Genomic DNA, 13,294 nt, shown 5'->3' on the forward strand with positions numbered 1-13,294 from the left:
AACGCACGCATAAAGGCACACACGCTTTTTTTTACCTTTCAAAAAATAACACCACTAGGTGTATGTGTTCTCTCACTGGCCAGCTGTCAAAATGAGCTTTCATAAAATGATTATGAACAGTCAAATATATAATCTTAGTGAGAGCTTACTAACTGGCAACTTTAACAACTTCCAATGTCAGTTTTTGCAGCACAAATACATAATATATGCACATACATTACTGCCCAGACCAAAATAACAGGCTTGATTTCACTTGAAATTTACATGTTGTGATATGGGTAAACACAGAGTAAATACAAAAATACCAAACTATGTGTAACAGCTCTTGAACTAGGGTGAAGCCTTAAATATACATACACATAAAAATATATGATGTGAAGCATTTACTCACATTTACGTCAGTGTGATGAATTAAAACACAAAGAGCTGGAAGAATCTAAAGAGGGAGAAATACATAGATTTTTAAATATACATAGATAAAAATATACACATAATAATATCTATTTTAGTTTAAAAAAAACAAAACAAAACAAAAAACACTTGTTACCTCCTGAATGGTTTCCATTGGGGGTGGTGGGTCTTTGTGGCGACATAAGTTGACCATAACCCAAGTAACATTTCTTAAGAATGTTATAGGAATAGATGGACTTATGAAGGAAAGTAAAGGTTTCACAACTCCAAGACTTATGACATAATCTCTACACTGTGGCCCATCACCTGTAGGAAGGAAGATTTATTAATACAATAAGTAATTCAGAAAACATAAAGCACTGGGTTCAATATGCTGCTTATTGTACTTGAACCATATACACTATTTTGATATATGCAACAGTTTAAGACAATAATAACCTAGCTCACATTTTAGTTCTTTGAGTCAAGAGATGTAACGTAAGGTACTAAGACTTCCTTTGTACATTATTCATGTATTCAGGTTCATACGCTGCTCACCTATAAAATGTTTTTTTGCCACCTAAACGCCAGGAGCCTAAATGAGGTTTTCAAGTGCTTCGTGAGTGGAGGATTGTTACTTTAGGCTTCTCTCTCAACGGTGCTCTAAGTTTAAGAAAACTTCATATTGTAAAAAGAAATGCATGGGAATACCATTACAGAGAAAAATATCTAGAATTTATACGATGACCTGATGTCAAAGCAAGAGAGTATTAACTATAAATTACTCTAGAGACTTATAAACTATGTCTACAGTATTTGAAGATAAAATGTTTGTTCTTTTTGTATCCATTTATTCTACAGTGTCACTAGAATTAAAAACCAAAGATCAAGATGTATTTTATATAAATATATATATATTTATATATATCTCTAAAATTTGATATAAAGTAAGGGACTCTGGATATACAAATGACAGCATTCCTAACAGCAATATATTGTATACGAAGAACAGTTTATAGGGAAATCTGTCCATTTGAAAACTCACAACTGTGGGGCACTAACTATACTTCACCTTCCATCCTGGCCCCCAAAAGGGTAATAAAGAGCTTTATCAGAGCAAGGCTGATTACTTCCATGCAAAATAAAAATCTGTGGCAAAAATAACTTTTAATATAATGGTACACAATACAGTTCAGACCCCAGATTTTTTCCATTCTCCAGGTTTTTGAATTTTTGAGTTTGGGTAAACTTAAGGTTGTAGTTAAAAAACAAATTCCTGAAATACTGCAGCTGTCTTTAATTATTCTTCTTGCAATTATTTATCAGAGAAAACCAAAAAGGTACGGTAATCACGGTGGTCAACATTTAACGAGACTGTCTACATGACAGTCATACAGACACCTGTATGATGATGACCTCGTGATAATAGTGGACAACATTACCATATTTTACTGTACTAAAATCTGTAAGAGATATAAAAAATTTCAACTTAAGATTCCTCTCAAAACTGCTATTGTAGAGAAAAAGTTTGGTTTAAGTTTTACCACCTCTTTTTTTCTTAATATTTCCCAGGACAGTTAAGAGAGTTGAGGAATAAAACGGACCTGACCATAATAAAGGAGGATGAGGAAAATACCTAAATCATACACATATTTTGTAATTATTCAAATAACTAAGAGCTGACTATATACAAAGAGATATAATGGCATAAGCAACAAAATGTTCCTTCTGTTACTATGCATTTACACTTAAACAGCTATTAATTTCTGTAAAATAGTTCATAAAAACTAGAACTGAAACAACAAGCTGCTTCTCTTTTTCAACTCCTAGTAGGCATTTTGTATTACACAGTACATGATCGCAACAATTGCTGGACTAGTATTATGAGTTCTAGACAAACCTATGATGTTTCCCAGTGCCCACACTGCTTGCTCACAGACATTCTGATGGGGTGAATGGAGAAGCCTCAGGAAAAGTGGCACAGCATCTGAAGGAAGAAAACACATGCTATCATTTAAGTCTGAAGATACTGTTAGATATCAGTTAGATTTTTTAAAAAATGGAAAAAAAAAAGTTGAAAATACTGTAAACCGAAAACTGAACTTGTTTCTTTGCTGAAATTCCAAAAGAAACAAACCTACCAAAAAAATAAAATATATTCTCATTAAATGATTTTCATTAGATTAACAGTAGTACAAAATTTCTGAGTAGCAGACAAAACTGTCACCATCAAAATGACAGCTTCAACATACAGACAAACATCAAATTAAGTTGATAAAACTTTATTCACAATTAAACTGGATTTAAATTAAAAAAATTAATTCCTTATAGAGTATTATCTTCATATTTGAAAAAACCCTCCAATAGTTAAAATAACTTTTTTTTTTCAACATAGAAATGTAAAATAGTATCACAGGGGTCTTTAACCAGGCCATGTGAGACATTTTGAATCAGAAAATGCTTGTTGCTTAACAACAAGGAAATACAGAGAGACATTTAACAGAATAATACTGCACTGAATAAATGATTCTTTCATTTCTTTTCCTTCTGATATTGCTTTGAAAAATGCTATTTAAGTACAGAGAGATCAATCGGGTATACTTATGTGTGTGTGTGTCGGTCATTCAGTTGAGTCTGACTCTGTGTGACCCTATGGACTGTAGCCCGCCAGGCTCCTCTGTCCATAGAATTCTCCAGGCATGAATACTGGAGTGGGTTGCCACTTCCTTTTCCAAGGGGATCTTCCCAACCCAGGGATTGAACCTGCGTCTCCTGCATTGGCAGGTGGATTCTTTACCACTGAGCCACCTGGGAAGCCCTTAGACAAGAATACTGCTTATATATTTGAAGCGGATTTTCAAAGTACCTTCTTAAACTTATGAATTTCTTTGTTTAGTGTATGCTAAGTCACTTCAGTCATGTCCAACTATCTGCAACCCTATGGACTAGAGCCCATTAGGCTCCTCTGTCCATTGGTTCTCCAGGCAAGAATACTGGAGTGGGCTGTCATTCCCTTCTCCAGGGGATCTTCCCGACCCAGGGATCAAACCCGCGTCTCTACTGTCTCCTGCACTGGTAGGTGGGTTCTTTACCACTAGCACCACCTGGGAAGCAGAATCAAATAATACTCATGGAAATAACTCAAGTTACAATAACATAACGTAGTGATTATTTCCTACTTACATTTATTGGAACATAACCAATCCTATAATAACAATGAAAAAAATTCAAGCCATTGTCTCAAACGGCTACTTTATAAAACAGAAAATGTCCCTCACTGGGATAAGATGACCAAAGTAACATACTTAAGTTGGCTTATTTCAACTGCCTTATGTGTTACTGAATTCAAAATAATTACTTTATAATTTAATAGCTCTATTCTTTCAGAAAAAGCACTGTTTTAAATAACCTGTTTTTGGAAAATTACAATTTTGTTTCTTAATAACCAACTTACTAGACTGAACTACTGCTTGAGTTTGTTCAGAGGTTCCAGATGCAATGTTTGTCAAAGCCCATGCCGCTTCAAACTGTAAAGAAGGACTACAAAAAAACCAAATTGTTTTAAACAGCAGGAATTTCTACATTGGCCCAAAATATCTACCAGCCATTCCTCCCTTCCAGAATTTTGAAAGTATTAAATATTTTGATGCAAATGATCTATATACCCAGTATTTTTTAACTTCCAATGACTATTTAAAATATATCTTTGGTATAAAATGCATATAATCCTCTCAAAGTGTCTTTACTTTTATTAAGAACTCTTTATTAAGATACCTGCACATTACTAACTAAACAGTTTTCTCAAGTAATTATCTGGATAAACTAGATCTTACTAATTTTCAAAGCTTAAAGGCTAACTAAATATATCACTCGCAAGTTCCCTTTTGATCTTTACCGTCTCTTGGTGTAAACATATCTTACACTGTTTTTCATGCTGGCTTTTAACTCCATCTTATAGCCCTTCTCTTTTTTCGTTGAAGATCAAACTAACTACTAAGAAAATGTTGTCTTCTGCAAAGGACACACCCTAAATTATTTCTTAAAATAATGTACTTACTTGTCATCTCTTTCAAGACAATGGACTAAAATAGGCAATATTCCAGATTTTATTAAGTCATCAATTGGTGGATTACGATCACTGGACAAAAGCTTCCTGTAAGAGATATACATATACCCCTTATGAAACTTAATGAAACATAATTAAATTCAAATTCACATTTGATTACAATAAACTGAATATTTGGCACAAACACTCTTCCTGAAAGTTACTTTTTAAATTTATATAATGCAATTTTCTCTATTACAAAAAGATTAATTTATAAATTCACAGAAATTATTAATAATAGACATGAACCATTAGACATGGTTCTAACAACCATAAAGACATGAACACTTTACCACTTCTTTTAAGTTAGGACAAAAGTATGCAGGATGCTGGTACAAGTTTATAGCTGATACCAGTGTCCAATTCTTTATTCTACTCTATACACTAAATTAAAGACCATAAAAGCTCAACAACATTCTCAACAACTAAAGGAAATGTTATTCCCCTATATAAACCAAGTGATACTTGCTAGTTTACTATCCTATCAATGTAAACTCCTTGACTGAGCTTTGTAACATTCCACAAACTGACTCCCATTTTATCTGTCTAACTAATCCTCTGTAATTCAAGGGTCAGCTGTCTCTCCCAGCATTTCAATCTAATTTGCAGGCCCTTCAAATCCTATTTCCCACACTTGGAATGCTCTTTTTTCTGTCTATTCAAACTCTGTCTATACAACCTGTGTGTGTACGCTTAGTTGTTCAGTTGTGCCTGACTCTTTGCAACCCCACGGACTGTAGGCCACCAGGCTCCTCTGTCCGTGGGGAGATCTCCAGGCAAGAATACTGGACTGGGTTGCCATGCCCTCCTTCAGGGGATCTTTCCAGCCCAGGTCTCCTGCACTGCAGGCAGATTCTTGACCGTCTGACCTACTTTCTCTAAATTCCAAGAATATTTACACGGCATACAGCTACACTTACTGTTGAGCATCACTATTTTTTACATAGTTTTGCCTTCCTAATTACTTTCTAAACTTCTTACAGAGCAACAATTATTCCACATGCTTCCTCATAATATATGGCACAATTCTTTACACAAAGTAGGAAATAAGCCAGTCTTTAACCCAGTCTTTGTTAATCAAGCTTTCAAATTTGATAAAAGAAAACTTCTTTTTTACTACTTCACTGAGGACATTCTTAAAGAGAAATGATGGTTTTCCTCCAATTGCAAAATGGTACATACCACATATACAATCATTAGTTTGGTGACACTGTCTTGGTTTGTGCTAAGGTGCCAGTAATTTACCCAGCAATTTTGCAGTTTAAAGAAAAAAAAGGCAAATAAAAGTCTTATTCTTTTTTAGAATTATTGTGAAAGTAACAGTCCCTAAAGTTATCTCAGGATCTCCTAGGGATCCACACACTGTATTTTCAGATACCCTGCCTTAGGACTTTCATTATCTTGCAGAACTCATGTTGAGAAGAGCTGCTCCAGTATTATAATTAACACTGACAATGGTGAGCATAATGTCTTCATTTCTTAACCATTCTTCCTATTAACATTAATTTGTTATTTGAGATATGAAAATTTCTGTGACTTTCTTCCTATATTAACAAAGACCTTTCTAATAAGTTCTTTAACCTGTATAGGGCAACACTGTAATCTTATAATTTCCTTATCTGTTCTGGGCCATTTACACTGAATATACAAAAGTAGCAAAGTCTAATAAACATAAAAGGGACTCAAAGCACTGGATAAGATATTACATGAAGGTGTGAAGTCTTTTTCCACTTTAAAATTCTATAACCAGTTAATGTCTTGCTTAAGTGGCTCTTTCCTACTGATAATTAGAACATAGGGTATTATTCTTACATATATAAAAAAACAAAGAAACCACTATATTGTACTATGACACAACCATGTCTTCCCCAAGCTATTTATTAATACAAATGTCTCAGTGGTTAAGTTTCTCTGGCTCTCCCTTTGAAATACGAGTGCACAGGTTTTACAACAGAAATGTGTGAAATGATAGCAGGAGTCTCTGCAGCCCTACATCTTCACATCGTGCAGCCTGTACACTGCTGCAGGAAGCTTTAATTCAACTGATCGTTTGATCAATATGAAAACTGTGAGATCAATCAGCTACCCAAGCACAATCTGAAGAATCTCACTTTTAATAAAATCAAACCTATTATTCAGTAAAGAATGAAAAGTTTTACAATGTTTTTCTATTAGTCTATAGCAATAACATGTCAAATCAACTTTCTTCCAGTGTTTGCACATATTAAATGTACACTAAAGCTTCCAGGTATTAGTGAATTAGAAAATTGCTAATTTTAATTAGAGAATAATCTTACAGAATAATTTTTAAAATAAATTCTTTAGGTCTATGACTATTTTTTATTGTTTGTCATCAAAGTTAATATAACAGGACTACTATATAGTAAAAACCCAAAAGAGAACTCCTGTCTAAGTTACAAACGTTAAATATGTCCTTAACTTACCTAGCAGCTTGAACTGCACTTAATTGAATTCCTTGGTTATCACTTGAAGCATTCTATAAAAAACCAAACAATTTGTGATGCAGATACACAATAATTAGTAGACAAGTTCAAGAAATATGAATGAGGGTGGGGGAGGGGAAATCAACTTACTTGAACTATAGCTTCTAGAGAGGTATTTTGCTAGGAAAAAGTTAGAGAAAATCAAGTTAAAAATTCACCTTGTAATTCTGTATTCATGTAAAAATCTTTCACAGAATTTTTAAATTACCAAAATAACAATAACTTACCACTCTATAATCGCCATCTATGTCAGAGTCTTCACAGATATCTTCATGTGGTACATTCCTCCTCTTTAAGAGATGTTCATCTCTTTTATTCTTAAAAAAACAGAACTTCAGTTAAATTTTAAAAAGCTAAGTAGTTTCACATAAAAATTAGACAATCCTGTGCCTACAAAAAAATACAAAGTGACTTTTAAAAGTAAAATGCAAATGCAGACAATTAAACCAAATTGTGAATTAAACACATAAGCAACACCTATTTGAGCCCCATCCAAACATTACATTTTTAATGAACTGTGAACAATGTAAAAACAAACTAAAAAAAAAAAACTGATTAAAAAAGATAAGAGTATAGTTTAAGCCAGAACCAAACATACATATTTATTTAAAAGTACTGAACCATTTTATACATCATCTGGGAGCTTCTCTTTACCTAAAAGCAAAGTCAAAGCAAAAGTTGGGCAGTTCAAAAATCAGACGAAAATTAACAATGTCTTACAAAAATTAAGGGCCACTTGAATTTCACCAAAATGTTCAGGACAAATTTTCAAATACATTTTCAACTAACCTACTTTAATACTTGAGAAGTTGATAAAATTTTTAAATGCCAAGTTCCTTTTATGGAGTAATTATTGTAAATAGCAGAACTATTAAGTATAACTATGACATACACTTTTTATAAACCATTTAAAATTACAGAAGAAAAAACCATCAGATACTGTGTTTACCTCTATTTTAGATAGTCGACAAGATGCACCTTGTCAATTTCAACAGTTGTCAAATTTAGTCAATACCTCCATTTTCAAGGAAAAAAGAAACGCTCATTTAAGCACTTGACACTCATGTGCATGTGCTATCTTCTCTCTATGTGGCTGCTGTGATTACACCTGAAAGTACACGAAGCTAATCAGACTCACCTTTCTTAATTCAACTACAACTTCATTTCGTTGTCTTCTCATAGTCTACAAGAAATCAAACAGAATTGTTTAAAAAAAATCACCTCAAATTCCATCACCCAGAGAAAACTGCTATTAACATTTCGATGTACACCCCCAATCTTTTCTTCTAGTCATATATATACATAAAGTCATATTTTACTCCTAATAAAGATAATATGATGATTTCCTATCTTCATTTCATATTCACATTCTTAAATACTGAAAATCTCTTTGAAATTATTACTGGAACTATAATATTGGATATATCATAAAAATTTAAAACTGTAACACAGGAATTATTAAAAACACAAAAGTATGAAGAATAATCCATAATGTCACCCCCTTTAAGAATTCCCTATTTAAAAAGTAATATATGTACAAGGTAATCTCACTCCCATATGAACCCCCTATTTAAAAAGGAATATATGTACAAGGTTAGTAAACTGAACTGCCATTAAAAAAGGGGGGTGCGAGAGGGGGAGAAAACCTTCCTGACGATTCACAGCCTCTTTCTTTAAAGATAAACATAGCTAGGTTTACTATGATTCTGATACACTTATTCTGTTCTTTACCTTATTTTTATTTATTTTATTTAAAGATCTGGAAGATCTTTCATGATGGTATATGCAAATCTATCTTATTCTTCCTAAGGAGCACGTAATTATTCTATCACATACTATAACCATTCTGTTTTTTAACCTGTTTTTCTCACTTTAAAGTTACCTAATACATGGATTCATGTTCACTGTAAAACATTCAGACATTCAGAAACGATACCAGTTCACATTATGTATAGGACCACCTCATTCTTTCTAATAACTGAACATGCCAAGACATATTAAGTGGAGAGAACAATTCATGAAGTAATACTTAGAATGTCTAATAAATACATCAAACAAATCTGAAACTGAAACTTTTGATCTTTAACAAACATATGTTCTACCCCATCTCACATGGTTCATACGAGGGTGAGATTATGAGTTCTTTTACCCTTAGTATTTTTCTATTTTTATAAGCCTTACGTTAGTTTTAAAAATTTGCAATATATCCAATATCCCAGGTCTATTAATAATTTCAAAGAGATTTTCAGCAAATGGCAACTCCATCCTTCTAGTTGCACAGATCAAATTATATCTTAAAGCCATCCCTAATTCTTCCTTTTCTCTCATATTATGTACTCAATTTGTTAGGAAATCATATTGGTTCAATCATCAAAACTTATCTGAAATACAACTACATATGATGGATTTCCTCTGCCACTCTCTGATCCAACTCACCATTATCTCTCCTCTAGATAACTGCAAAAGCCTCCTAATTTGCATCCCTCTTTCTGTTCTTGCTCTCTTTCTTCCAGTCCATTATTATCACAGCAACCAGAGTAATCCTCACAGGGAGTCTTACTTTTTATGTGCCACAGACTTCTTCGGCAGCCTGGTGCAATCAACGACCACCTTTTCAAACTGTTGCTGTTACTCAGTTGCTAAGTCATGTCTGACTCTCTACGACCCCATGAACTGCACCAGGCTTTCTTGTCCTTCACTATCTCCTGGAGTTTGCTCAGATTCACAGCCACTGAGTTGGTGATGCAATCCAACAAACTCATTCTCTGTTGCCCCCTTCTCCTCCTGCCCTCAATATTTCCCAGCATCAGGGGCTTTTCTTCTGAGTTGGATCTTGGCATCAGGTGGCCAAAGTACAAGAGTTTCAGCATCAGTACTTCCAATGGATATTCAGGACCGATTTCTTTTAGGATTGACTAGTCTGATCTCCTTGGCAGCCCAAGAGACTTTCAAGAGTCTTCTTCAGCACCACAATTAAAAAGCATCAATTCTTCAGTGCTTAGCCTTCTTTATGGTCTAACTCTCACATCCGTACATGACTACTGGAAAAACCACAGCTTTGACTATACAGACCTTTGCTGGCAAAGTGATGTCTTTGGTTTTTAACACACTGTCTAGGTTTATCATAGCCTTTCTTCCAAGAAGCATGTGTCTTTTAATTTCATGGCTGTAGTCACCAGTAATTTTGGAGCCCAAGAAAATAAAATCAGTCACTATTTTCATCACTTCTTCATCTATTTGCCATGAAATGATGGGACCAGATGCCATGATCTTAGCTTTTTGAAATGTTGAGTTTTAAGCCAGTTATTTCACTCTCCTTTCACCCTTATCAAGAGGCTCTTTAGTTCCTCTTTGCTTCCTGCCATAAGGGTGGTGACACCTGCGTATCTGAGGTTGTTGATGCAATCCTGATTCCAACTTGTGCTTCATCCAGCCCAGCATTTCACATGATGCACTCTGCATAGAAGTTAAATAAGCAGGGTGACAATATACCGCCTTGACGTACTCCTTCTCCAATTATGAACCAGTCTATTGTTCCATGTCCGGTTCTAACTGTTGCTTCCTGACCTGCATACAGGTTTCGCAGGAGGCAGGTCAGGTGGTATGGTATTCCCATCTCACAGTTTGTTGTGATCCACACAGTCAAAGGCTTTTGTGGAGTCAATGAAACAGAAGTGGATGTCTTTCTGAAATTCTCTTGCTTTTTCCATGACCCAACAGATGTTGGCAATTTGATCTCTAGTTCCTCTGCCTTTTCTAAACCCAGCTTGTTCATCTGGAAGTTCTTGATTCATGTACTGCTGAAGCCTAGCTTGAAGGATTTTGAGCATTACCTTGCTAACAAGTAAACTGAGTGCAATCATACAGTGTTGCCCTTCTTCGGGACTGGAATGAGAACTGGATGCCATACTGAGCGCATTATGTCATCAAATCATTCTTTAGGATGTTAAAGTAGCTCAGCTGGAACTCCATCACCTCCACTAGCTGTGTTTGTAGTGATGCTTCCCAAGGCTCACTTGACCTCACACTCCAGGATGCCTGGCTCCAGATGAGTGACCACACCATTGTGGTTATCTGGGTCACTAAGACCTTTTTTTGGGTAGTTCTTCTGTGTATTCTTGCCACCTCTTCTTAATCTCTTCTTCTGTTAGGTCCTTGCCATTTCTGTCCTTTATTGTGCTCATCTTTCCATGAAAATGTTCCCTTGGTAACTCCAATTTTCTTGAAGAGATCTCTAGTCTTTCCTTTTCTATTGTTTTCCTCTATTTCTTTGCATTGTTCACTTAAGGCTTTCTTATCCCTCCCTGCTATTCTCTGGAACTCAGATAGTGGTTTTAAATATAGAAATGAAATATGACTATTACAAAAAAGCCAATTAAACTATTTGTTCCCAAAATATAGAAAACATGAAACAACAAACTGTGATATATATGCTTCATTATCATATTAAATGGAACCTAGCAGTTCCATAACAATTACTATACTTTCAAAGTAATGCTGACCATGAATGGTATTTCAGGATATTGTGCAACAAAACTCTGATTTTTATAAGTGGGAACAAAAATCACAGGTAACTTTAATAAATATGGAGGTTTATTGGCTACATTCTTAAAGTTAGTGAAAACAAGGATGCAATTAATTTTTTTCTAAGTTTCCAGGTTCTCTTGAATTCTACCCATAGACTTCATGGGAAGAAACCCTTTCTAAAACCCTTTCAGTAAAGATACCCTTTCTAAAAAGTAAATCGGATCATTTTACTCCCCTCTTCAAAACTACCCAATGGTTTTCCACTTTGGAGTAAAATGGCTTCAGTCTTCCCACCTCATCCCCTCCCTGGTTACCATCTCCTAACTATCCAGCAGCCATACATCGATATATCTGGGTACTGGGCTTCTCTGTCTTATTTTTCTCCACAGCACTTACAACATTTTAATATACTATGTAAAACTTTATTTGCTTATTGTCCCCTTCCTCCACTAGAATATAAGTTCTATATATAAGGAATAACATGAGAAATAAATATTATTCCTTCTCAAAATGTACTGATCTTAAATGTGTGGAGATCTTTACCTCAATTTTTGACCAAATCAATTTATCCCATCTTTGTTTAAGTGATCATTTGAGCTTTGGTAAAGCTCTGAAATTTAAAAATATGACAACTGAAAATACTAATAAGTATTAGTATTGTATAGTATGCTGCAAATAAGTAAAAACAATTAGCCAAATATTATAATAAGAGTTTCAATATTCACCGTAGTTCAATCATTAGAGCCTTCAGAGGTTAGAAGAAGAAATCTTTCTTTCTTTTTGCAAATAAGGAAACTGAGGCTTAGAAAAGTTAAATTACTTGGCCAAGGCTCCATGGCTAGAAGTGTGACACCCAGTATTACAATTTAGAGCGTGTGTGCATGCTTAGTCACTCAATTGTGTCTGACTCTTTTTGACCCATGGGCTTTAGCTTGCCAGGCTCCTCTGTCTATGTGATTCTCCAGGCAAAAATAGTGGAGTGGGCAGTCATTTCCTTCTCCAGGGGATCTTCCTGACTCAGGATAGAACCCATGTTTCCTGCGCTGCAGGCAGTAAAGGATCCTTTACTGTCTGAGCAACCAGGGAGACGCAGAATTCAGAGTTTCATACACAGTCAATTAACCACTAAGCGATACTGTCTCCCACAAGTCAAATGGAGTTCAAGCCAGTTTTTAGAGCCAATGGTTCATTCTAAAGCAGAAGCACCACTATCAAGACAGCGGGCTTTTCACTGTATCACAATACTAAAACAATAAACAACTCAAGTAAACAGTAACAAAAAACAATGTCCTATGTCTCACACAGAAAATAAAACCTACATAATGTACTAAGGTTTGTCCAGTAAAAGGCAGACTTCTGAGGGACAGAGATTATTTCTAGTCTGGTTTCTCATCTCATTTAAAGAAGTGGGATTAAGGTATAATCAATGGGCTGTAACTTCTTTTTAATAAAGCAACTACTAATAAATCCTAAACAACTGCTATATATACACAAAATTTCCCCTCATTTTAATCTATCTTATTTATTAAATTTAGAGTTTCTGATAATTTGAACCACTACTAAAGGATTTATCAAACTAATTTAGTACTACAGTTATGACATAAGCTTTGGATTATTACTAGCCATAGAAACATACAAAATAAGAGAAGTCACCATCTTTTTTATAATAAAGCAAAAAAGATGTTTTTATTTAAGAGAAAGATTGAGGTAAAGAGATGACTGAATGAAATAGTAGAAAGACATCCTATGTGCCAGCCTGGTAGCATTT

The 13,294-nt window shown here is 34.6% G+C and overlaps 1 protein-coding gene across 1 annotated transcript in view; it reads right to left on the reverse strand.

Moving 5' to 3' along the window:
• KPNA4 (karyopherin subunit alpha 4) overlaps positions 1-13,294 on the reverse strand; it is a 58,453-nt gene that overhangs the window by 19,453 nt on the left and 25,706 nt on the right. The window contains exons 2-10 of the mRNA XM_043874056.1: positions 8,138-8,182; positions 7,227-7,316; positions 7,090-7,119; positions 6,940-6,992; positions 4,448-4,543; positions 3,845-3,930; positions 2,291-2,377; positions 548-717; positions 392-436 (exon numbers count right to left, since the gene is read on the reverse strand). Of these exons, the coding sequence (XP_043729991.1) occupies positions 392-436; positions 548-717; positions 2,291-2,377; positions 3,845-3,930; positions 4,448-4,543; positions 6,940-6,992; positions 7,090-7,119; positions 7,227-7,316; positions 8,138-8,182 (702 nt within the window). The remainder of the gene's footprint in view (positions 1-391; positions 437-547; positions 718-2,290; positions 2,378-3,844; positions 3,931-4,447; positions 4,544-6,939; positions 6,993-7,089; positions 7,120-7,226; positions 7,317-8,137; positions 8,183-13,294) is intronic.

Source organism: Cervus elaphus, chromosome 19, assembly GCF_910594005.1.
Source record: "Cervus elaphus chromosome 19, mCerEla1.1, whole genome shotgun sequence".
NCBI classification, from domain to species: Eukaryota; Metazoa; Chordata; class Mammalia; order Artiodactyla; family Cervidae; genus Cervus; species Cervus elaphus.